At 32.3% G+C, this 26759-nt stretch overlaps 4 protein-coding genes across 4 annotated transcripts; all 4 read right to left on the bottom strand.

Moving 5' to 3' along the window:
• Positions 1-430: 430 nt before the first annotated feature.
• On the bottom strand, positions 431-1430 carry LOC120576836 (uncharacterized). Its single transcript, XM_039827384.1, has 4 exons — positions 1308-1430; positions 1032-1090; positions 652-949; positions 431-564 (listed from the first exon to the last, which is right to left on the bottom strand). The coding sequence occupies exons 1-4, from the start codon at positions 1369-1371 to the stop codon at positions 431-433; spliced, it is 555 nt and encodes a 184-aa protein (XP_039683318.1). The 5' UTR covers positions 1372-1430.
• Positions 1431-4530: 3100 nt separating this feature from the next.
• Positions 4531-6945, bottom strand: LOC11444745 (cytochrome P450 93A3). Its single transcript, XM_003625159.4, has 2 exons — positions 5820-6945; positions 4531-5271 (listed from the first exon to the last, which is right to left on the bottom strand). Exons 1-2 carry the CDS (start codon positions 6729-6731, stop codon positions 4648-4650), a joined length of 1536 nt encoding a protein of 511 aa, XP_003625207.1. The 5' UTR covers positions 6732-6945; the 3' UTR covers positions 4531-4647.
• Positions 6946-9416: 2471 nt separating this feature from the next.
• On the bottom strand, positions 9417-12657 carry LOC11437333 (cytochrome P450 93A3). The gene is made up of 2 exons (XM_003625157.4): positions 11650-12657; positions 9417-10228 (listed from the first exon to the last, which is right to left on the bottom strand). The coding sequence occupies exons 1-2, from the start codon at positions 12556-12558 to the stop codon at positions 9596-9598; spliced, it is 1542 nt and encodes a 513-aa protein (XP_003625205.1). The 5' UTR covers positions 12559-12657; the 3' UTR covers positions 9417-9595.
• A 9962-nt stretch (positions 12658-22619) lies between these two features.
• LOC11428198 (protein POLYCHOME) lies at positions 22620-24765 on the bottom strand. The gene is made up of 2 exons (XM_003625154.4): positions 24243-24765; positions 22620-23334 (listed from the first exon to the last, which is right to left on the bottom strand). The coding sequence occupies exons 1-2, from the start codon at positions 24561-24563 to the stop codon at positions 22939-22941; spliced, it is 717 nt and encodes a 238-aa protein (XP_003625202.1). The 5' UTR covers positions 24564-24765; the 3' UTR covers positions 22620-22938.
• Positions 24766-26759: the final 1994 nt, after the last annotated feature.

Genomic DNA, 26759 nt, shown 5'->3' with positions numbered 1-26759 from the left:
CTGTTATAAGAAGGAGAGACGATGCTAGAATAGAGAAAATCAATCTACCAGACTGAAAACATTGGTTTAGAAATTGTCAGAAATTCAAATTGCTCGCATGTCATTAAAAAAAAACAAAACAAGTAATTATGCATGTGTTTCTACATATAACATGTCATGCATTAGAGACCAAAGGTCTGCCTTGGTCCTTTTCCTGTGAATGAGATGGGAACTTCTAATTAAAGAGGTTGCCATACGGAGTTACAAGAAGTTAGAAAAATCCAACAAACCTAATACTTGGATGATATCAATGAGACATGAATGTCACGTCAAAGAAAAAACATGAATGTCAGGTCAAAGAAGAAACATATTTGGAATTGATTAATAATTGCTATGCATGTGTCTAATTAATTACAAAATCAATTTCTCAATGAAATCAAAACTTACCTATTTAGTAGAGTGTCCACCGGTTTAAAGAGTCCAACCGGTCCATCAAGGTGATAAGTTGATCAGATATAGAATCTATTTCTTTTTTAGCTGTTGGAATCAAGTACTGTTCATGCATGTGAATGGCTATGTGAAGCCCTGCAATAACACAAGAAATTTAATAGATTTAGTTTAAAATGAAAGATATAAAACCAAAAAGTTCAAGACATCAAATAAGATGCATACTTTCTGCCTTTTTCGAAAACTTTGGAGTACAATGCAACAGTTGATATGCCATGTTCACAAAATCTTTGTACTTATTAAGTAACCTCTCCTTTCTGACTTGTTGGTTCCAGAGCACCACCCTTTCAGCATTATCTTTGTCTTCATCTCCTTGGAGATGAATCAAACCATCCCTCACCATAGGTTCCTCTCCAGAAAAAACGCCCTTGCATCTTTGTTGTGATAACTTCCGAACAGCACTCTTAGAGGGAGTGGTTAGTGGAAAATGAATTTTTCTCCACAAGAATGCTGGTTTGGATATCTGCTGGTAACATTTCTGTTATATTAGATTATATATATAACACAATGAATACACTTTAACATAAATTGTCTGAGATTATTACCCTTCTTCCGGTTCTCTTCCTTTTGGCTAAAAAGGACTCTCTCTCGCTTTGTGAATAGGCTGAAAATCCCAAAGAACCTAGTTTAATTAAGGAAATACGAAAAATAATAGTAATAATTTAACACATTGATATCAAAATTTAACACATATTGATATCAAATTACCATTAACACAAGTTGGAAAAGTTTGTAAATTATAAGAACCTTAACCATAAGGTAAATTCACATTGCAAAAGAATCCCAAATCAGGGAAATAGAACATTAATGGCAAATTTTACCAAGGAATTGGACAAAGAGCCTAAAAGGAAACTTGTCCTCAAGACAAGATTGACGTGGCGTCATGGAATTGGACAAAGAGGCTACAATACAGTTTGTGCTATTAGGATGTGGGAGGATGTAGGCATGTAGCCACACGTGTGTAGGAGACATCCAAGGGAGGGAACACAACTTCATTGTCCAGTAAGTGAAGTACATGGGTTGGGAAGAACCGGACAAGATTCTCTCAAATGCAAATTGTGTGAAGTGAAATCTAACACCATACGGTTTTATTTGTAGGTGTTGCTAACCAATTTTTAGGGTTCAATTATTACAATTTTTAATGGAGAAATGTTAAGAACACTCTCTTTTTAGCACTCTTTCTAACACTCACTCTCCTATTGGGTGAAACTCATGTGGGTCTCACCACTTTATGTGGGATCCATTTCCAACGTGTGTTGTGGTACCCGCATGAATTTCACTCAATAAGAGAGTGAATGTTAGAGAAAGTGTTAGAAAAAGAGTGTCCACAACACTCCTCTTTTTAATAAATTGAATATACAATTTTCATAAAAATTTATCCTTTAAAGTTTTTAAAGAGCTAAAAGAGTGTCCCTAATCTTTATGAGAGTTTTGGTTTTTCTCTCCTCATTGTGAGAGGACACTGTTGTGATCACACTACGATATATGTTTTATCATGAATTTTGAAGATCTTACTATTTTGAGCTGGAAGATCACAGGTCCTCTTAGTCTTGAGGGTCGCCGACACGCTAAAGAATTGGTAAGAAAAATCATCCTCTCTTTATTTTTCTCATGGAAACTCAATGTCCTTTCTCAAAAGCATCGATATTTTGAAATCGTCTGGGTTATGAGATATGCGCTCTCTCTGAAGCGTCTGGCCATTCAGGAGGTATTTGGGTGCTGAAAAGTAAAGGTTGCGATTATGATATTATTGTGATAGATGTCTACTTTTAAGCGGTCACCATTTGCATTAAAAAGGTTGATTGTATGTGGTTTTGCTCTGCTATTTATGGTAGCCCTCAACTAGTCAATCGTGAAAAATATGAAGTTGTCTTATTTCTATTCGCGAAGATATTTTGAGTTATTAGGTTGTGATAGGAGATTTCAACGAAGTCCTCCATCCCTCTGAGATGAAGGGGGGCATCTTTACAGCTAGACAAGCTGAGAAATTCTCGAATATGATGGAGCAATGAAATCTTATTGACCTTGGAGCTATGGGTAGTACTTATACTTGGACTCGTAAGGAACGAATAATTCTGAAGGTAACAAAAAGGTTGGACAGGGCCCTTGGTGATTGCGTGTGGCCCTTGTAGATAACTTGACACAAAATTATTCCGACTATCGCCTTATCCTCTTAAGGAGTGTCGGTTTTGTTCCAGCTAAACGTGTGCGACCTTTTCGCTTTCAAGCTGCTTGACTAACACATAAAGATTTTCCAGCGGTAGTTTATAAAGCTTGGGATAAAGGTGAACATATTGTACCCGTGAGTCTTGAGAATGTTCGGTTAGATGCGACTACATTCAACAAAGAAGTGTTTGGTGACATTCACAAAAGGAGGAGTACTCTTGATGAGAAATTAAAGCAGGTGCAACATAAATTAGAAACGGTTGATTCAACCCACCTCATCATGATTGAGGCATCACTCCAAAAAGAATATAATGATGTTTTGAGACAGAAAGAGATCCTTTGGTAACAAAAGTCGAGGAAGAATTGGGTGAAACTGGGAGACCGTAACACGAGTTTTTTCCACACTCAGACACTAGTAAGGAGAAAACGAAATAAGATCCAAGGTCTCTTTCTTGAAAATTTTCAATGGAGTACTAATGATGTTTTCGTTCAAGCAGAGGTCATAAATTACTTTAAACAGTTATTTGAGGTAGACCACTCCACTACTCCAAATACTCTATTGGTTAATGATATGCCTCGTTTAAGTGAACAATGTAGAGATTCTCTTACAACACTAGTCCTTAAGGAAGAGGAGCTCCGTGTTTAGTATGAAGTCATATTAAGCTCTTGGCCCTGATGGCTTCCAACCCATATTTTTTAAACATTATTGGGAAAGAATTGGTGATGTAATATGGCGTCTCATGTATACGACTTTCAATATGAATTCCAAACTACTCTCGACTAAATTCGATTTATTGTCGGCTCTAACGGTAGGAAATCCATTCCCCATCAGCTTGAGCTTTTCAAATAATCTATAACACACGTCATCCAATATGCATATGAATTTTTATGACAAATTATGACTTAAAATCAATTATAATCCTCTTTTCGTTTTACATTTCAGATCCTCGTTGACATAAAATGTTTTTCAATCAAACCATGTGTGAAGAGTTAGTCATATTATTTACGTACCATTACCTACATAAAGGTTTGAATTTGCCAAACTGTTTTTTATTTTTTTTTACAAATTTTTTTTATAAAATTTTGCATTTTAATGGTTTATTTTATTAAAGAGTTGAATTAAATACGTTTTTAGCCTCTATAAATATATCAAATTTCGTTTTTAATCCTCATAAAAAAATGATATGTTTTAGTCCCTGTAAAAAATTCAGCATGAAATTTTAGTAGTTGCTAAATTCAAATTTATTTAATTACAACTTTAAATTTTAGCGTGATTTTTTTCAAACATGTTTAAAACATTATAAAATTTCCTTAAAAACTTATTTTAAATTATGATTTTTAAGTCCAAATTTTCATTACTTTTGTCTTAAAATTTTTAAAAAAAATCATATTCCATTCTTTTCATGTTAAAAAAATTCAATTTGGAGAAGTAGACTAGTGGCTAGAGTTCACACAATTTAATTACCTGAATATAAAATGTAATATTCCTACCAACTGAGCTAAGCTCTCACGGAAATACATTTTAGAATGTTCTAGTGTATTCAAAAAGTCTTTAAAAAATTAAAAGATCAAGGATAATTAAAAAAAAAATCAATTTAACATGGACTAAAACTAATGTTAAAACTTTTTATAGTGACTAAAACATGTCACTTTTTTTTTAATGTGGAATAATGCAAAATTATTTAATATATTTATAAAAATTAAAAACTTATTTAAATTATTCAAGTGAACTACGATTTTATAGATATTCAAGTAAGTGTTTCATTGTGAATGTTTTTAACTTTTCAGGAGCGGTGATCATTGCTTGTTTGGTTATGTGACTGTATTTTTATTTACTCATATGGTACATTGATAGTTATTGGTTATGCAAAGCATGAATATCACAAAGAAAATGATAGTTATGATTTATGAATACCACAAAGCAACAAGAGGACTAAAAATATAAATTTTCAATATGAAGTTGCATTTTTTTTCCTCCCCTAAACATGATCAAAATCACATAGAAGGAAAATGATTAAATCTAGGCACAGGGACACAAATTAAAGGATGAGCCCTTGAAAGGGTCAACCCAGGTTTCTCTTCCATATTAACAATCCCATTACCACCTTTAACCTTCCATTCAAAACATTGAATCATAGCAGCAAGATTTGTTTGCACAACATGCAAAGCCAATGATGTTCCAGGGCATGCTCTTCTTCCACTCCCAAATGGAATCAAATGAAAATGTTGACCCCTCACATCTAAATTTCCAACTTCATTAATAAACCTTTCTGGCCTAAACTCAAGTGGATTATCCCAATAATTAGGGTCCCTTCCAATAGACCATATATTAACAAACAATTGTGTCTTTGCTGGTATCTCATAGCCTTGGATTGTGCACTTTTCAGATGATTCTCTAACAATTAATGGACCTGTTGGGTGAATCCTTAGTGTTTCTTTGACTATTGCTTGTAGGTAAGGAAGGTTGATAATGTCTGATTCTTCTACTATTCTATTATTTCCAACTACATCATTGATCTCTTGTCTTGCTATTTCCATCATATGTGGGTTGTTAATTAGCTCTGCCAGTGCCCATTCTATGGTTAGGGCTGAAGTGTCTGTTCCAGCAATAAATATGTCCTGCCAGATCATAAAGGTTATATCATCAATTTTTTGTCAAGTTTAAAAAATTGTATTGCAAGTCCCTCCTTTCAATTATGGTATAATTGTCATAAAATGTTTAGATTAGAAGACAAGCACAACACTTTAAGCATGAGTTATTGATATTTACTTTAAGCATATAAAAAATTTAGATTAGAAAGTCAAGTGATCCAAAGAGAAAAAGCATTTGTGATCTAAAATATGGACGCAGTAAGTTAAGTATGATCGATGATTGTTTTAAAAAGAATCTATTATCGTATTTACTTAAAGAGTTAGTGCAACAATTATTACAGTGTAGCTAGTTTTTTTTTTCTTTCAAGTTTGGCATTGTATAAGTAAATAAAAGGAAAATGCAATATTGGTCGTAGACGTAACTAGATATCGACTATTTAAGTCAATCAATGATCACGGCCGTTAGATCAAGATAAGAAGTTTCATGTTTCAAGTTCGCCAATTATATTTTAAAAACAAAATCAAAATACGATCTAGAGTGCATATAATGTAAATCTGAGTCACTTGTCACTTACCAAGATGAAGGCTTTTATGTTCTCCATTTTCAATTTGATTTCAGAGCTCTCATCTTCAAGAATATCCAATAAAATATCAAGTAGATCCTTAATTTGACCTTCTCCTCCACCAACTTCTTTTCTCCTCCTCCTTACTTCTTGATGCTCCTTGATAATCCTCTCCATCATAGAATCAAACCTGTCCCTAATTTCCTCTAACCCTTTGCTAAACCCCTGGACATCCCAGTTCTTAAAAAACCAAATAAAATCAGAAATATTAAACTTCCCCGTAAGATGTACAGTGTCTTGCACCAACTTCCTCACCTCTTCAGCTTCACCATCATTTTCACTACAAGTTTGGCTCATAATCATCCTTGAAATAACGTTATTCGACAACTTCAAAAGCTCTCTTCCAACATCAATAACCTCATTCTCCTTCCCTTTCTTGAGCAAAAAACTAACAAACCTTGTTGTCTCTTGTCTCCTTAAAGGAAGAAGTTGACTCAATGTGTTACCACCAAGAAGTTCAGACATGCATATTTTCTTGATAAATTTCCAATAAGGTCCATATGGAGCAAAGGAAAAATCTTGTGAGCCATATGTTAGATAATCAACAGCTGAACTTTGAGGACGGTTGGAGAAATAGGTTTCGTGAGTTTTAAGAAACTCTTTAGCGGATTCTGGTGTGGAAGCTACAACACAAGGCATGGAACCTAGGAAAAGGTGTATTATAGGTCCATATTTTGTTGAAAGTTTGTGAAGTCCTTGGTGAGGTATTGAACCAATAAGGTGAAGATGTCCAATGATTGGTAAAGATAATGGACTTGGAGGTAACTTCGATTTCTTGTATTTTCTTGTGAGTATGGCTTTTACAAAAATTGTTGATACTAGCCATATGATGAAAAGTAAGATGTAACCTTGGTAATCAACCATGTTATTGTAACCTTTTTTTTTAGTAGTAAGTAATTGAAAATATGTTGGTTACGCTGCTGAATTGTATCGTATGTATATAAGAAGGAAAAAACTTATATTGTAGTTTGTGTTTGATCATATTCGTTATTTGATTTGGAAAAGGACGATTATGTGTTGCTCTCAAGTTTTTTTAGGAAGGCCAAGGACGGCAACATATTCTTAAAACGTATGACTGATTCCAAACTAGGAAGAATATAAAATGTCACCGAATGTCTGTGTTTGCGAAAAAAGCTCTGTTTGTCGGGTTCAATGTATATTGTACACATGTAATGGCACGTGGACGTAATCTATAGTTAGATACAAACGTGTGCTACTGCTATTGCAATCGGTGATAGAAAGATAATAGTTGAAATTTTTTCATTGTTACGTTTTTTCTTGGCACAAAAGAGGACAAAAGTTCGAAGGAAAAAAACTAAACAATTAAACGAATATTTTTAAGCATGTAAATTCAAAAATATCATTAAAAGAAAGACTATCAAGCTCATTAGGAGGGATTTCTAAAATAACAAAATTTCAAGAATTTGTGGTGAGGTTGAAATTCGCAAGTTACGTTAATCGCACTTCTATTGTCTTATCGCTAAGTATGATGAACCTCAAAGTGTCAACTACGTCTAATAGATTTTTGATACGCTGAATCAACGAAGTGGTCGTCCAACTAGTCTTGCAATTATTTGTAACCATGTTAATAAACAATTTTGAATCACTTTCTAGACGAATATGTGAAACTCCATCACGTCATGCTAGCTCCAAACCCAAATACACACCCCACATTTCTGCATGCAGAGCATCACAAACTTCAATCTTGCGCACAAATTATTTGAGCCATTTATCATTAGTATCCTGAAGAAGACCGCAACACCCCACACAATTTCCATTCTCTTTAAATGCCCTATTACAATTGAGTTTAACCCATCCTTCATGAGAACGCTTCCAACCAATGAAAGTTGTTTTAGTATGTCAAGGATCATTATGAAGATAATTGGTGCAGTCTTCGATGGTGCTAGAGAAGGCATGGATGACACTAGTCGGATTAGCAGATCTTTAAAAATTATTCTCAAAATTTGTTTTATTTCGTCAATTCCACAAATGACAACATGTAGTCATAAAATTTGTCTTCCGCCTAGAGTTACGAACGTCATTCCAATGCTTGCTGAGGTTATTAAAAACTCAGTTTCTGCAATCAAATTTAAAGAAGTCACTTATCCAATCAAAAAGAACAAGTTTGAGTCATACCTGAATTGCATAAATGTAATCCCTGAGCACATGAAGAGTAGTCTCCTCCTCCATCCCACAACAAGGGCAAGATAATTAGTAAGCGAGCAACATTTCGCTTCATTATTAAATGTGACTTTAATGACCTCGGGGATGAGCTGAAAGTCACTTCACTCTAAAGAAAAGTCAATTCTCTAAGCAATCCCATGTATAAAGCAACTCGGGTCATGATTTTTGGCATTCACACACATTTGAGAAGAGGAAACACGCAACAAGAGAGTTAAGTAGCTGATCACTCAAGAGCTTGGATCATCAACTTTTCTTCATCTCTTTATAAAGCCTATCATGAGTAAATGTAGTTAATTTTCTTTTATGTTAAGATTAGGTGTAATTAACTAAGATTTTCATGTAATTGATGAGTAATTTTTTGTTATTAATGTTTTTCGACGCTAAACTTTAAAATTGATTATTTAACTTAGAAAACACTTGATAATTAAAAACTTTTTTATCTGACGGATATGAATACATATAATTTTATCTATGGATGCTAATTGTAGACGCAATGCTAGATTTATAATCACAAAACCATCGTCGGATCATAATGTTATTGTATGGATTAACTGTGTAAGATATAACTTAAGTATGATGAGCTAGACGTAGAGATATAACTTAAGTACTTAAATATATTATCGCTCAAAAGAATACATTAGAAAAAGAAAAATAGTTAATGAAATAAAATCCAAAATATCTTTTTAGATTATGTTACAAACAACTTTTCTAAACTCTAACTTGATATTGTAAAATTAATTGAACGGATGAAATAGAGATGTGTTATTTGAACAATTATTTATATGATAATTTATAGGATAATTAAAAAATTTCAAAAACTAAAGTATGTATTGATATGAAAACCAAAACAATAAAGAAAGTAAAACATAATATATTTATGAGAGAGAAAATTGTCATAAAATAAGTCTAAAAGTATCATTACTCGTTGAAATATTAACAAGTCATTGTAAATATGATAAAAAAAATACTTTTATAACACTTTTTTTTAGAGATATTTTTTTTTTGTGGTGTCCAAGGTTCCAACCCTGAACCTTACATATATATATATTATGCATTGTCTTTACCAATCGAGTTAAACTCAAGGGGACCGAAGATACTTTTATAACGCTAAAAAAGAAACAAATAAATCTAATATATTTTTTATTGAGAATTCTGTACCTGTATGACTTATATTTTATTTGGATATTTTTAGGGAATTGATAGATACAGCGAAACAAATCTCACGAAAACTTCAGGACAGTATAATCTCATTATTGCTTTATGATTTGTTAGAGCATCATTAAAATGATATTATATAGTATGAATAATGGAAACACCTTTAAAAAAAAAAAAAAGAATAATGGAAACTTATGCCAAAAAATTATAGCATAAACCAAACTCCAAATACATAAACCATAACAACAAACAATGACACAAAATTCAAAACCTAACATCACGGGTAGGTGTCATATGAACATATCATAATGCAAGGTAATAACAGTAGTACTACTTTTATTTTCCTAAACAACATTTATCTTATACGGTAAATGCAATAATCATAAAACTTAAAAAGGATTAAAACAAGTAACAGGGTAACAAACTAGAGGTTTTGCCAATCCAGCAGAAAATGACGACCCTTCTTCCATATCAATCTTATCACCACCTTTAATTTTCCATTCAAAACATTGAATCAATCCAGCAATTGTCAAATGTATAACCGTTAAAGCAAGTGATGAACCAGGACAACCCCTCCTACCAAATCCAAATGGAATATACCTAAAATCATCACCATCCATTTTATTCACATGTTCATGTTCATGTTCATGTTCTTCACCTACTAAGAATCTCTCAGGTATATACTCTTCAGGGTTGACCCATGATTGTGGGTCCCTCATAATGGCATAGACATTGACAAGTGTCCTTGTATGAGCTTTGATATCATAGCCGTTGATTTTGCAATCTTCTGATGATTGTCTAAGAGCAAACGGTGCCGTTGGATGAAGTCTTAGCACTTCTTTCACACATGATTGTAGGTAAGGCATTTTTGGAATGTCTGATTCTTTAACCAATCTATTAGTACCTACTACATCATTAATCTCAGCCCTTAATTTCTTCAATATTTTAGGGTTGTTCATTATCTCAGCCATGGTCCATTGCATTGCCACTGAGGATGTATCTGTTCCAGCGAGGAAAATGTCCTTGCATTTGCATAAACAAGTATAATAATCTCATTAAATTGAACTCACCAAGTACTATAATGATCATATCATGTGATTTTAATTTAATGGCCATGGCCACATCCAGCGAGGAAAATGTCCCTGCATTTGCATTGCCACTTGATTATGTCCCATGATGTGCTTAGTATATGTTTGAACTTTGGATTCACAAAATTTGATTGAACCCCTTGTGATTTTAGTAAAATATGGATATGGATGTGGATGTGGGGTTGCAAAATTGATTTTCATTCCAAACCACATTTTTTTATAAGAATTAAATCATGTTGAATATTTATAAGAATTAAATCATAAAACCATTTTCCATTTTATTTAACCAAATCAATTTTACATGATGTATGTTTAATATCACGGTATTTCAAAATTACAACGATCTTTCTTGATTTTACAAAACCTACAAAGTGTAGCTTTTGCAAAATCATGGTGCATAGTCGTGATTCTTACACAACCACCAAGATACCAAACATAGACGTAATCAAACTTATTTAAAATCTCTTCCTTTTATCTGATCCTTCGTGATTTTGTAGAAGTTATATATAAAATGTAATTTTTGTAAAATTATGATGCATCGTCGTGATTCTTACACACCCATTGTAATGTTAAATATTGACATAATCAAACTTATTTAAAATCACTTTTATCAAATGCTAACCTTAGTAGTTTTACAAATAACCAAAAAATATATGTAGTATACACTTTTTTCAAGATAAGTCTATAAGAAAATAACTTAAGATATAATTATAAGAGCTAATATATATTATATTTGTGTGAAATATTATCTACTTTTTGTCTTAGTCCCTCGTTTTTTAAGAATTTATTTCTCAACTAATTTTGATCATATTGTCATCTAACATCAACCATGAACGGATTATATACCAAATGAAATGTCGTCCTACAAGTCGCTCCCTCATTAGGAGCGGCAAAATATGATAGACTCGTCTAGTTGACCATATTAATCCACTCTTTTTAGCGAGGTGGGATGAAATTTCCAACCCACCTACCCATTTCGATCCGCACCATAAACCTATTAAAAACAATTTGCAAGAGCATGTTGATATGTTAGATTTTCTTTTTTTTGCGTGGGTTGAGATGTCACCCTACATAATGATCTACATATTTCATTTGTTTTTCTTTGGTCAAAAGAACTAAGAGAAATCTTCAACTCATTTTTCTAATCCAACATGCCGTTTATAGGCAGATTGATGGTAGGATGAGGCTTACTTGTAGGTTAATATGTTTGGTCTCTTCATAAAAATAAAAATAAAATTAAAGGAATTTTTATAGAAGACCGAACAAAAAATTATTCATTCTATAGAGACAAAAACATATTCAACTCTATTTATGAAAAGAAATGAGATGATAAAAGATTAAGTAAAACAACTTACTAGGAAGAAGGCCTTGATATCATTCCTTGTTAACCTCACTTCAGCGTTTTCATTTCTATACACTTGTAATAGGATATCCATCATATCTCCTTGACAATCCTCAGTGTTTATTCTCTCTTCATGTTCCTTCAAGAAACCTTCCAAAATCTTGTCAAATTCCCCCACTATTTTCCTAAGCTTTTTCCCATAACCAAACAAGTCAAACTTCCCCAAAGGCCCAAGCACTTCACCCATACTCAATTTAGCTCCTACATGCATAAACTCCCTAACCAAACATTGAATAACCTCAGGATCAATATTATATTTTTTGAAACATGTGGTTCCCATGCTCATACGACACAAGATGTTATTGGTCAAAGTAGTAAAGTCCAAACCCAAATCCGTTGACCTATTTTCATTAGAGCATATCAAAAGAGATTTCAAGAGTTTCTCTAATTCTTGCTCTCTAATATGCATGAAGCGACCAAGTTGAGAGCTAGAGAGTAATTTAGTAACGCATATTTTTTTCATGAATCTCCAATATGGACCATATGGGGCAGTGATGAAATAAGACCCTTTGTATAAGTAATCATGAGAGGATCCAAATTGGGGTCGGTAGCTAAAATTAAGGTCATGTGTTTTCATGACTTGTTTGGCAACTTGTGCATTGGAGACAACTATAGAAGTTGATGCACCTAGATTGAGCTGAATTAAGGGACCATATTGGTGAGAAAGTGTTTGGAATGATTTTGGTATGACTGAGCCTATATGGTGAAGGTGGCCTATTATTGGTAGTGATCTTGGACTTGGTGGGGGTCTAAATTTGGAGCTACCATTTGTGGTTCGTTTATTGTTGACAAGTAATGTGAAAATTAGCAAAGCTAGAAAGGAGAAGATGTAGAAGAAAATAGTAGCACCATCAAAAGCCATGGCTTAATTTAGGGCCAAATGACTTGTTTCTTTTTCTTTGAGTTAATTAAAAGCTTACAGTTACAAGATGCAAAACATCTATTATGTGATGTCTTACTTATATTATTGAATCAGCTGCTTTTTTAATCAATAAAAATAGAATCCCAAATTGCTTAATCATACCATAAAATTGTTAGAAACTCTTTCAAAAAAAAAAAATCTATAATGCATGATATCCAACATTAGACTAATTTTTCAAAATTAGTTAATAGTATTAGTAACTATACAACTCTTTAACTTTAGAAAACAAATAAAATAATAATGAATTATTTGTTATATCATAACTTAATATATTCTAACATTATCAGACTACAATTATGTCATATAAAATACACGTATAATTGTACTACAAATTTTCAATATGACGAAATTATAAATATAAAATTTGTTGACGTGAATTTGAAAAGACATAGTGTTTTCCTTTTCGGTTATTGTTAAAAGAGTCACTCTCTACACAGTACGATACATTAGAGTATATTATTTGTATACAATATAGAATGATGCCACTGAACTGACTGAAGGCAAAATGTTAAGCTTTTATTTATTTTGAAAAAGCTAAATGAATATTATTAACTAACTCTTTTTTTTTTTTTTTTTTTTTTTAAGAAATAATACATAGATAAGTTATCAGCTTATTGATTTATGCTCAGAATAATGCATAGCACAAGATTTTCCCAATAGGGTTGACGGCACATATATAGTGATTCCATATCTTCTTTATGTCTTTTTCTTCTCATTTGTGGTGTTTTATATCTTTTTCGTGTTTCCTACCCTTCTTTGCATCGTCTTCTTCTCTTTAGATTCATTCATGCGCCTTGATGACCTTAACATTTCTTCCATCCTAGGTGGTTTGTTTTCCTTTGGGAATCTCCAACATTCTCACTCAAGCAAAGCATATTTGTCACCCTAACATATTTTTCTACGTACCACCAATTACACAATCTCTCCTCTTCCAACAAAGGATCAAGCCAAAAATATGTATCATTATTATTACCCACTTTTTTGAGCAACTTATTAAACCGATTCCCCTCAAAACAATCGTCCAAGTGTTGTATATCCCTCTCTACCAAGCACAATCCCTACTTGATCCTATAACCACCTCCCCATTAACAAACTCGAATTTACAAGACAAAACTTTAAACAATAGCCATCCCTAGCTATCAATCTTATACCAATAAGCTAAATGGGAAAAGAAACTATAAAAAATAAATAAAAAATACTAATATCAAGAGATCCTCTATCCATCTAAATGATGAAATTGAAATGTAGCTAAAAAAAATAAAGTCAGGATTCTCTCCATTTATCAGTCTCTCCATTTCTTTTATTTGGAGAGATAAAGATACATAGAATTTTAAAAATACTTCCTCCGTCCCTTAATGTAGGCATCCATTGCCTTTTTCGCATCTCTTAAGAGATGTTGTTAGTGTAATTAATGTGTTTGTTTTGTGTGTTAATATTACCAAATTGTCCTTTGTTTTATGTGTATTAAATTTGACTTTTCATATTTCAAAACAAGTTGGTAGTATTAATTAGGGGTAAGTTTAGGAAAAAAAAATAATAAATGCATCTAGTAATTTGAAAGTGGGTTTACATTTAGAGACAAAAATAAAATCAAATGGGGGCTTAGATATAGGGATGGATGGAGTACTTAATAACAATGGGACCCACTTAATGGTATAGGACCCACTACATGTTTTTTTGTATATATCTCTCACTCACTCCTTGACAAAAGTTGTCATGAATGAAATCGATGAATACTTGGAGCATCCACATCCATACCACTCACATGGGTGGTATAAATGGATCCCACTTAATTCTTTATATTATTTTACACTTCTCAATTATTTAAACCACTCAACTACAATTTCTAAATATTCATACCATTCATCAAAAACTCTAAAATGGGTCCTACTAAACCCCACAATACACACCGCAATTATGTTTTATATTAATATATAGCACCTTTTGAGGTGATAATTAATTTTATATTAATTTATAAATCAGCAAAGCACAAAGCCACCGTAGCATTACAATGCAACTGTTGCCTCAATATACCATTGCTAATACGCCAAATATCTTTACCACACTAACACATTGGCTTTGGGAAAAGTGATTCCATGCTAAGAGTCAACCGATAATTGTGCTCTTATATGCTTCCAGCCTTACACTAATTAAACATTATTGGCTGAAAGTTTAGTATTAGACATGGTTATTGGTACTCTTAGTGCAACGATGGTTGTAAATCAATGGGCGAGATGGAGAATAGGAAGAGGTGTGAATATCCCGTTGTTTGGCATGTCATGGCTAAATGATGGGATGTTTTTCTACAACTGATAGTCTTATTTACGCGTCTTTAGCTCATGTGAAGGTAAAGGATATTCTTGATCAATCCTCCAAGGTATGGAATTCTCCTTTAATTTATAATCTTTTTTATCAAAACACGGTCCAGCTGATCTTGAATACTCCTTTACAACCTTTGGTTGATGAGGATAAGTTGATTTGGAAGACTGGAAAAGAATGGAAAGTACTCAGTGCAGTGTGCCTATAGAATATGTGTTAATGAAATTGCTAATAACACCTATTTGCATTTACTGGATCATTGGAATCTAGTTTGGAAACTCAAAGTTCCACCTAAAATAAAAAATCTTGTTTGGCGTGTGTGTCGTTGCTGTTTTCATACATGAGCACGCCTAAGTAGTAAATGGGTTCATTGTCCAATTGATTGTGTAATATGTGGAAGTAATTATGAGGATGGCATTCATGTTCTTCTCGAGTGTCCTAATGTTGTGCAGGTTTGGCATGATGTGTATTTATGGGACAAAATTGATAGAATTCTACGCCAAAATTATAATATGGACGTGGTTGTCTTTACCCTTTTACACCAGCTTAGCCCGAGCCAAAGTAAACTCTTTACCACAGTTTTATGGAGTTTATGAAAGAGAGGAACTTGAAACTTTGCCAGCAAAGGAACGAAACAAATATGCAGGTGGTTGAACGAGCAACGCATCTTCTTGAGAATTGGAGATCGGCTCAAATTATCTGCAGTGGTCATGGAGCTCCCGTTACCCTAAACTAGCCGAATCTAAACAGCCAGGAAATAATTCGATGTAAAACGCCAGCCCTCGACCGTTACAAATGCAATATTGATGCCTCATTTTCTTCAGCTATGAACAAAGTAGGAATTGAAATGTGTATCTGCAATGACGCATGAGACTTTATTTTTACAAAAACATATTGGTTCTCTCCTCTTTGTGATGTTAACATAGGGGAAGCATCTGATTTGCATACGGCTTTGGAGTGGACATCAGACCTTCAATTTGATAATACAGATTTTTCTCTAGACTCTGTGAAGGATGTGGATGCTCTTAGAACAAGCATATAAGATAGTAGTGAATTTAGATGCATTATAGATGCTTGTAGACAGTGGCGGATCTTGAGTTTTTTTTCGGGGGTGCCAAATATTTGAAAAATATATATTAAACAGATTCAAAAGATGTGCAACATTGTTAACTGGTGTGGTGATAATTTTGCATGATTAAATCATGGGGATGCTAGTTCGATACCCACCAGGACCTTATTTTTTGAATAAAAAAAGAAAAATTCGCTAAAAATTATAAAAAGGGAGGGTGTCAAGGATCAAACACACAACTTTTTACACATTGAAGGACCGCATAACCACTGGAACAACACGCACTTGTTGTTATATCAAACATAATATGAAATTTATATAAAAACTGGGGGGGGGAAGTGGCATCTGGGGGTCTCCAAAGAGATCCGCCCCTGCTTGTAGACAGTTATTTCATAGTAGATTTCAAAACTCTTAAGTTGAGTTTAATAGAGTCAGACTAATGGGATTGCTCACGAGTTAGCTCAGATAGTCCCACATAATACTAGCTCTCACACCTATGATGATATACCTTCGTGTATTTGGCATATTTTTGCTAATGAAATGCCTTGAATTGATTCTTAAAAAAGACATTGTTAGTTGGTTACTAGTAATCCTCCAAAATGAACACGTGCCCACTCCAATAGTAGGCAAGTTGAGTATAATGGTAGTAGTAGGCCTTGCGTGGGCCGATATAGAAATAATTTCACATCAAGAGCCTCGCGTTCCACGCATGTAATAAAAAATAGTAAGACATATTAGCACATGTTTGCATTTTCCATGGTTGACAAGCCACTATAAAAGAAACACTTCCTAATACTCATAGATCTGTATGCCTTCAGCACAAAATATAATGGCAACCTCAATTGGTTGCATATATTACTATCTTTTGTTCCTTCTTTGGTTGCTCTCTACTATCACCTTATTTGTCGAAAGTCATGTTGTGCTTGTACGTGGGAAACTATTCCTTTTGAGAAACATTCAGTCCTTTGGTACTATAAATAGGCAAATGTCTATGTTATCACTGGCACAGTGTTGGGATCAATTGGTTAGTCCAATAATACCTCTTGGTTTATATACAAACTTACCAACAACTCAGATGCTTGCATTTGCTCATTCTTAGATTGTGGAAGGTTCTGTGGTAGAAGTTAAGAAGAGTTACTTCTTCTCAAATTGATGCCAGTGGTATTCATCACGTTATGAAGCATTCATAGACGATCTATGTTTGGGTATCTGTATTTTAAGTACGTTTTTTCCTATAGTTGAATGGCATACCAATTGTGATGATTTTAGTGCTATGTGTAAAGGTTAAATCTCGGAACCAAAAGATAGATATTTATTGAAAATATGATGATTTTCTTTTTCATTCAGAATTATCATACTTTGCTTTGTGTGCTAGCTGTTTGGTGTATTTTATCACACCAAAGGATTGTGATTATAACTTGTTAATTTTTTTTATTCTTTTTTTTTTTTTTTTTTACTTTTAGAGATCTCAAAGAATAATAAGATTAGGGTTCCTCTCAATTTCTCAAAATATTTAGAAAAATTGAGAATTCTATTGCTATACTAGTATTGTGTGTATATATTATAGACACACATTTCTAAAACATGTGACATTCACCAAGTATTTATATGACTTTACACACTTAAAACTATAGTAATGAAGCTCTTTATCAATAGTGGTTTGGTTCTAAGACTCCTACAACATGGAGAACGCGTATTTGAATTCCAATTGAGTGAAGGGAACAATATGTTAAAATAAAATCAGAGAGATCTCTATTCTTTAAAAAAATAAAATCAGAGAGATCTCACCTAATTAAAAAATAAAAATAAAATCAAAGAGATCTCACCTAATTTCAATGGTAGCTATAAATCTTGATTTTGCAGAAAGTGTTTTATATATATGTTCTAGAGATTAATCTTTAAAAATGCATATTCATACCCAAAAAAAAAAAACTCTCCTTTCTTCCCCTAAAAGGAATTCTCTCCTTTTTTTTGGTACAACACATGTAGAATTCTCTCCTTCTACAATCAGGCATCAAGATAAAAAAATATTCAAGAGATTAATCTCCCCAGACAAACATTCTTTTCATGCATATACCGATCAAGGATATATACCGATAAATTTGTTAAAGTTTTAATTTTTGGCTTTAACTATTTACACGTACCAAGTATACTAATAAATTTGTTACTTCTGCAGAAATTATTTGTCTCTTTTCTGTAATATTATTAATAATTTATGGGTGAAGCTTTATGTTAGTCCATGAGAAAAACTACAAAAACTCAATTTAATCTTTGAAAAAAATAAATTCTACTTTTAATCCTTGAAAAAAATAAATCAAGATAAGCTATACTTGAACCCCTAACATAAAATTGGTTTTTTATGATGGTATATTCTTATAGTGAATATTAGGTCTCCTAAAATATAAAAGGGCAAATAGTCATTTTCGTTCTTAAATATGAAATAAGTAATCACAATAGTTCTTTAATGTATCGAAAATTTATATTAGTCTATAATTATGCATTCGGTTAGTCAGATTAGTCTTTAGCATTACAATAGCCTCTTAATGTTGACAATAAATATATATTTTTTGAAGAAGTGTTGATAATAAATATTAATTGACATAACGACGCATCAATGAATACACGTTTAAAATAATTTTCTTTTAAGGAAAGGATTACTCATTTCATTTCATCCATAATAAGATAGTGAATACAATAAGGTGGATGATAGAAAATAATGGGATTAGCATGTAATATAGACGCTCTAGTAAGACTATAACGACTCTATTAATTTGTCTCCTAATAAAAGCTAGAGTATAACTAGCATTAGATGAGAGTATAGACCAACAATTAGAGAGTAAACTTTCAAGTTCATTCACATATAAACTGTTGTTGAGGACAACATTCACAACTACCTGACAATCGGTTCTGAAAGCACCCCGATTAAGGTCTTTGTCAAAACGTTTAAAATAAGGGAAATGTTAACAAATATCCTTGGGACACTTGTTTAGAAGTCAAAAGAAGAAACTCTTTCTTAGAAAATGTGTATTCAACACATTTAAATTTAAAAAAAGAACTTTTTATACATAAAACTTATAAGTCATTTCCTCTTTTGAATCCTTGTGACACTTGTTAGCATAACCCTTAAAATAATTATACAATGATAATATCTTAAAAAAATTATAGATTGATAATAATTAAATTCATAAACTAACCCTTAGAAGAAGGAGAAAAATAGGCTTAAATGCTCTTTTGGTCCCTTAAGTATTTAATTGATATCGCTTTGGTCCCTTAACTAAAAAAAAGATTGTTTGACTACTTTAAGTTTTTTTTTTAGTCTCGTTTTGGTCCCTTCTGTTAGGTTTCCGTCAGGTTTAATAAAAAATGTTAAGTGTGGACATGTGTCACCTTGTCATTGGCTTTGAGAATTTTTTTAAAAAAAAATATATTATTTTTTTATAAAAATAATATTTTTTAATATATATATTTTATTTTTTTGTAAAAAATTTCCCAAAACCAATGACAAGGTGACACGTGTTAACTCTGGACACGTGTCACTTTGTCATTGGCTTTGGGTTTAAAAAAAAACATTTTTTTGTAAAAAAATATTTAAAAAAAATCTCAAAGCCAATGACAAGGTGACACGTGTTCAGGAGTTAACTTTTTTTTTAAAACCCTAACGGAAACCTAACAGAAGGGACCAAAACAAGATTAAAAAAAAATTAAAGTACTCAAACAATCTTTTTTTTAGTTAAGGGACCAAAGCGATACCAACTAAATACTTAAGGGACTAAAAAAGTATTTAAGGAAAAATAAAAACTAAAGATAAAGAGTGTTTTCCAAGTGTAATCGCAACGTCCTAGATCCAAGTGAGTCACATGTTGAAAGTAAACGTGAATAATGAATCCATATATTCTTTTTTAATTTAAAAAATACTAACGAATGTCTTCAACAGTCTTAAAGACGTTACATCAAAAAATAAAACAATCTTTAAGACGTTAAATTAACTCACTTTTTTAGGTTTATTGAATAATTAATGTATCTGATCACATTTATATGTTATATACATTAGTTATTTTATTTTTTTTTGTCAAGTAGCCTAGTGACTAGAGCTCAGGGTTCGAACCCCAGCTCCTGTATATAATATGCAATATCCCTACCAACTGAGCTAAGCTCACGTGAATTATACATTAGTTATTTAATTTACCTTATAATTGTGATTGGAGGAAGTAAGATTTTTTATTTTTTTTAAGGGAATGGAAGTAAGGTTTTATTAAAGGAGAATAATGTTTGGTATGAATTATGTGTAGACGAAAAGCAAGAATTGAACTACATTGAATTTGTATTACTAACCTATCCATTAACTATTTCTTATATGGCCACAAAACCCTTTTATGGTAAGTGATTATATACTTTCGTCAAATTTTGTTGAATCCTTTCCGTACTCTTTAACAATGCTCTTTATTAACAATGAATTCTAGGAGTATAGGAGATTAACAATGAATTCTAGGAGTATAGGAGAGAACACCGAACTCCACCTTTCTCCCCCTCTCTCTTCTCTCCTCCTCAGACCCTAATTGTCACACTTTTTTTTTCTTCTTTTTAAAGGGTGATTTAGGGTCAATTTTGATCCAAAAATCACCCCTCCGAATTGTTTTTCTTTATATGTGATTTCACATAAATTTTCTGTTTTCTTTCGTTTGTTTTTGTGATTTCGTCGTCTCTGAACGACTCTGTTTGTTTTGATTTTCCGTCTTTGTGCAGCGTGTTTTTTATTTTCCGTCTTAGTGGGGTGCTTATTTGATTCAGGTTGAAAGATTAACTTTGAGCAAGTACAGATCTGATCAATGACAATGACTTTGGCGTCATCAACGTTCCAGATCCGGAGACATGAGTATTTCGGAGACATGAATATAGTCATATTTGTAGGCATAAGTACTTCGCCGTTTTATGCTATTAACATGGATGTTGTGAGTTTGTTCACAAATTCATCCTTTTTTGTTTTTAGCGAATTTGGATTTGTATTGTATCGATGCACTCTATCAATTTGAATGAATGAATATCGTAATTTTTGTCAAAAAAAACAATGCTCTTTATTAAAATCAATTAAAAGACAAAATCATTTCTACTTTTTTTTTTCTACAAAAAAAGTAGAAATGATTTTGTTTTGTAATTGATTTTACTTGAAGTGTTGATTCTAGAATTGATTTTAAAATAATAATAATAATAAGAGATTAATTAGAATAGACTGACATGTAAAACAATTTTACACCATCAACCAATTAAATTCATCCAATTAGACACATCATCTTAAGTGTTAAAAATGGAAAAATCAAATAAAATCTTTTCTAATAATTGTCTTCTACCCACATTTTTTAATTTGGACATTTGATTTAGCCATTTTTAATCTTCATTATGATGTTGCATTCTTTCACCCTGCCAAACCTTGTCTTCATATTCTAATTCTGCAGAACTTTGTTCATGTATGATTTGTGAAGTCTTTTAGAGTTGCAAAACTCAACAAGTTACTTTTTGGTTTTTAGAACCATCATGAAATCCTCTAACATAGCACAAATTAAACACATGACTGTCATTGAAGCGATTATGAAGGTTGAAGATTTCGAGTCAATTTATTTGAGTACATTTACTTAAGAGGTTGTTTGTTTTTCAATGGATTGATATGCGTTGGTTAAGATTTCAAAAAAGCATCATATCATATTTGGATCATTTGGTTAATGTTATGTTTTTTGCTTCCTTTTATTCTTCAGTAGCTATTTTTCCATTTTGTGAAAAATTGTTGACAGGAAATAGAATAAGGTAGGACAAAGTTAGAGAAAGTAAGAGAGACTTACGTTGATGTTGTAATTTTGTAATCCCCTTGTTATAGGCTAATAATAAATGTGGGATATGATATTTATTATCCATATTTTATTTCATTTTTCCTTTTTTATAACATTTAAGGTGATGATGCGTCTAATTGAATGGATTTTATTGGTTGATGGTGTAAAATTGTTTTACAATGTCAGTCTATTCTAATTAATCTCTAATAATAATAGTTGAACTCATTATTATAATGTATCCATCCTAACACAAATAATTCTACCTTCATTCAAAATCAATTTTTAAAACCAAACATACACTTGATTTTGTCTTTGATATTCTTGATCAAAAAATAGACCATAGGGTCCGGTACTACTCTATGTTCATAAGTAAGTTGTACAAATTCGATTCAAAATTGTTGTGATACATTTGTAATATAGACAATGGATTACACCTAAATTGCAACAAGATCAAGTGTAAATTGATTGCCTGTTGTGGAAATTGATTGAATATTTGTACTCAGCTGAAACATTTTTGCTTCTCTTTAAATCAAGTTTACCCCCAAATTCCTACACACTAGTTTGATAGCAACTCCCAGAAACCCTTAACCTTAAATCCTACACATTGGTTTGATTCAATACACATTTTGCCCAGCAACTCCCAAAAACCCTTACCCAACCATGCATACACAGCTACACTTTCCTTCCACGCTTCCTCTCAGAAAGAGAAAAAAAAAAAAAAAAAAAACAATCAAGTAATAGAGAACCATATATCTTATCAAACAAAGAATCATGGTGAATTCCAAACAATTTGATTAAGAGAAAAGAAATAGGTGTCATTCGATTCAAAACTATAGTCATACATTGTAATATATACAATGGATTACACCAAAATTGCAACAAAATCATCAAAGAATGATGATGCAAGGAAAAATCTAAAATGTATACAGCTATAATCTTCAAGTAGAAGATTACACAAACTGGATCAAACACCAAGTTCTCTGCTTTCCTTCTTGAAGCCCTATAAATCATCAGAAGATGATTAAGCTCAGCCCAAATCTCCTTTCCCATTTGCTCTAAGATTTCTCCTTCAATTCTCTTTAATTTTTTCCTGCACTTTAAATCTTCTTCAATTCACCTCATGGACATCAAGGTCCTAACCCTTTTCTGATGTTCTGCTTTTTTGGCTGTAGGGGTTCTCTTGAGTTTCATCAACTCTTGCTTCACTTCACGCTCAATTATATCAATCGAATGCAATAGCTTCTTCTGAGGAGTCAGAAGCTCAGATTCACCATCTTCAGCAGCAGGAAGTTTTGCAATGTCAATGATGATTTTTGGAACTTTACTTCCATAAGGTGTTTTCAGCTTGATGCAGGATTTTGGTGATTTTTTGTGGACGCGTGAAGAAGATCCAATAGCAGCAGAGAATGAAGATGGATCAGAGAAAATGGTCAGCTGGTTAGCATGAACTGGTGTTCCAGTTTGCTCAATTTCCTCAGTTCCCTGTCTCTCCCTCCTTCTCTCAATCGCCTAAACACAATATTAACAACACTAATTTAGTTCATATTCAAATTAATAAGATGGAACTAAACATACAGAAAATTCATCAGAACTTTGACAACGATGACTTAATTTATATACAATTCAAATTAAACTCAACAAACAGAGAATTATCATCACATAACAAGTTAACAAAATAAGCAGTTATGCCCGTTCAATTCAAATCAAATTCTAGTTAAATACTCTCCAAAGAGAAATTTCTCTCAACTCCATAAACAGAGTATTAGCAAAGTAAAATCAAATTCAAATTAAACGTAGACTAAATACACATAAAATTAAGAATCACATAACAAATGGACAAAACAAAATAGTGTAACAGAATTTAATATAATAAAAGCAAATTCAAAATTCAAATTCAAAATAAAAAACAAAAGAACGTTAGATTTATTAAAGATAAACCGTTTCTCAAATTCAATTCAAATCAAATTCTAGTCAAATTATCTCAAAAGAACGTTTATGATCAAAGCTAACCAGAATATTAGCTAAGTAAAATTAAATCAAATTAAAAATTAATTAAACACGCATAAAATTAAGCATCGCATTACAAATGAACAAAACAACCGAATAAGGATAAACCGGTTCTCAATTAAGCGTTAAGCATCACTAAACACACAGCAAAGTAAAATCAAATTCAAATTCAAGTTCTAGGTTAAAGATAAACCAGTTTTCAATTTGATCAAATACAAAATGAACTAAACATTCCGAATATTCATTCAGCATCACATAACAAATAAACTGAAAAACGGAATATTATTAATATAAAATTAAAACAAATTCCTCCAAAAAAATTAAAGAACCTTCTAGATAAAATGTAAAACCGTTTTTTCTATTTTGATGAGAGAGAAAGAGAAACGAAACAGAGAGAGATAGAGATTTACTCGAACAATAGCAGTGATATCCTGCAACGGCGTCCTCGGGTACCAAGACGGAAGTGCACTCCTCGATGCAGTAGCACGGCCTCTTCCACGGCGAGCAGTGGTCGGAGGAGTATTTTCCGAACCTGGAGAACGACGCGCACGAGCAACTTCGCGACGTACGGGAGTTCTTTCAGTGAAGAACAGATCTAAACCGGCGGTGAATGGAGCAGGTGCGGGTGTAACGGAGAGTGGCTCAGATTCTTGAAACACGGCGGAGAAAGGTCGTCGGAATAGAGTATCCACGTCAAGAGGAATGACGCGGCGGTCTCGTGCTTCCGGCATAGTATGAACGGCGAAGAGAGAGAGAAAGAAGAGTGAGAAACTAGAGAATGAGGAAATTCTGAGAGGATTTGAAAAGAATGAATTAGGTTCGTATTTGTAGTAGTGAGGTTCGTTACTGAGGTTAGGGTTTTGATTTAGGTTCGGGATCGAAGGGTAGCATAGGATTGGGAGATGAAGAAGACCTATTTGGGTTATTTTTTGAAAATTTAAAATGGCGCTTCTATATCATTGAAGATTAAAATCTTTTTTCTCCCAAAAAAATGGGTTCATTTTAATTTTAAAATTTAAGTTTATTTATTTTTTTAGCTTTTCACACGTGTCTTGTTGTGATTCTTATCCGCGTGCAAAGTTAAACGGTACATTTGAAATTCAAATTTTCTCCCTGGGCGGGATTTTAGAATCGTTAGTTTCAATTCAAATTTCATTTTTTTGTATTGTAAGATAATAAAACGTTTGGGCTTTCTTGTGTGATTCAAATTTTATTCTTGCTTTTTGCTACTTGTATTTTTTGTTGATTACTTATTACTTATGCATCCCCATTCTCAAATAACCAACAACTTTTGAGATGATTTATTTTATAATCAACTTTTGAGATGGTAATGGAAGCAAGTCTTTGGTAAATAAGTCTATTTTTTTATGATGTAAAATTTAGAATAAGGAAGACATATTCTCATGTAAAGTTAGAGTCTAAAAAGAACCAATTTGTCACACAAAGCTATAGAGAACTACCAACTTGAAAAATTTTAAAAGATAAAAAAAAAATACTTAGAAATAAGATATATTAGAAGAAAAAAATATTTTAATAAGTGTTTTAAGACAATATTATCCCTTCCCTTCATAATTTTATTTTTCATTTCTAAAGACGCATTGCATTATATGCAACTTATATAATTTGTCAATAAAAAAATGTAAAACATATATAAAAATAATTATAATAATTCACACGTCATTTCATATAATTTCACTTATGTTTTTAAATGTCTATTGTTAGCAGTAACAACAATTAGGAGGTTGAATGAGTTTAATTTATCTTTACTTAATAAATATGTATGGAGGATGAGGAGAGGGGAAGTATGTGCTATAATGTGCTTTGTGCAAAATATGGTGGGGGGCGGGGAGCGGCTATGTGTTGGTAGAGGAGGGGGGTTCAGTGTGGTGGAACACTTGCATCATATTTGAACGGGGGTGGTTTGTTAGATGATATGTGGCAGTCAGATAATATTACTAGACAGGTGGAGGATGGGGCTTCTACTTTATTTTGGAAAGACCCGTGTTTAGTTGGTGTAACATTTGATGTTAGATATGCTAGGTTGTTTTATCTTGTTGTTAATAAATTATTCACAGTTGCAGAGATATTTTCTTTAGGGTGGGCATCAAACGGTGTGGTGAGGGAGTCTGCGGAACAGCTGTCACTTGTTGTTTTGTAGGTTGGTGTGGCTGATAGATGAATTTGGAAGTTTCATTCTTCCCATATCGATAAACAGTCAAAAATGCTTGTAATCTTTTGACAACTTTTAAAATTGGTGTTGATGACCGTTTTAATCATGTTTTGTGGCTTAAGCAAATTCGACTTAATGTCAATATTTTTATCTGACGTTTGTTCCTAAATAGATTAGCAACAAAATGAATAAGTTTAGGAGAAATATTTTGGATTACAATGATTCTTTGTGCACGACTACTTGTGGCATTGTGGAGGATCAAGATCATTTATTTTATACTTGTGCTTTCTACGGTCTGGTCTTAGGGGATTTTTCAACAAGTCTTGTTTGGCTTTTAACTTAATTTGGACTTCAGTTCTTTTTATTGTTTGGATGGCCAATTGAAGACATTTTTATAATAAGATGGAACAACTTTACTCTTTATTGTAAAAGGTTAAACTTAAAACTTATTGGTGTCTAAAATTGCATTATGCCTTTTTCGATTTTGAGAACACAGTTTGTAGATTAACTCCTTTGTTGTGTTTTCAAATTGTAACATAATTTTTTATTTTCCTTCGACTACTGTGTAGTACCTTGTTTATGTTATCGTAACATCTGAACATTTTAATTTCCTTTGGCACACCTTGTAGTATAGGAGCTTTTGTATATTCACTTAGCTTTTTTTTTTTAAAAAAAAAAAACAGCAACAACAAAAATATTCTCGTTAATTTATTAAAAAATGTCTGAGGTCTGGACACAAGAATTAAAAAAAAATGAT

Source organism: Medicago truncatula, chromosome 7 (genome assembly GCF_003473485.1).
Source record: "Medicago truncatula cultivar Jemalong A17 chromosome 7, MtrunA17r5.0-ANR, whole genome shotgun sequence".
NCBI lineage: Eukaryota > Viridiplantae > Streptophyta > Magnoliopsida > Fabales > Fabaceae > Medicago > Medicago truncatula.
The sequence above is the reverse complement of the archived record's forward strand: the minus strand, read 5'-3'. Positions and strand labels throughout refer to the sequence as shown.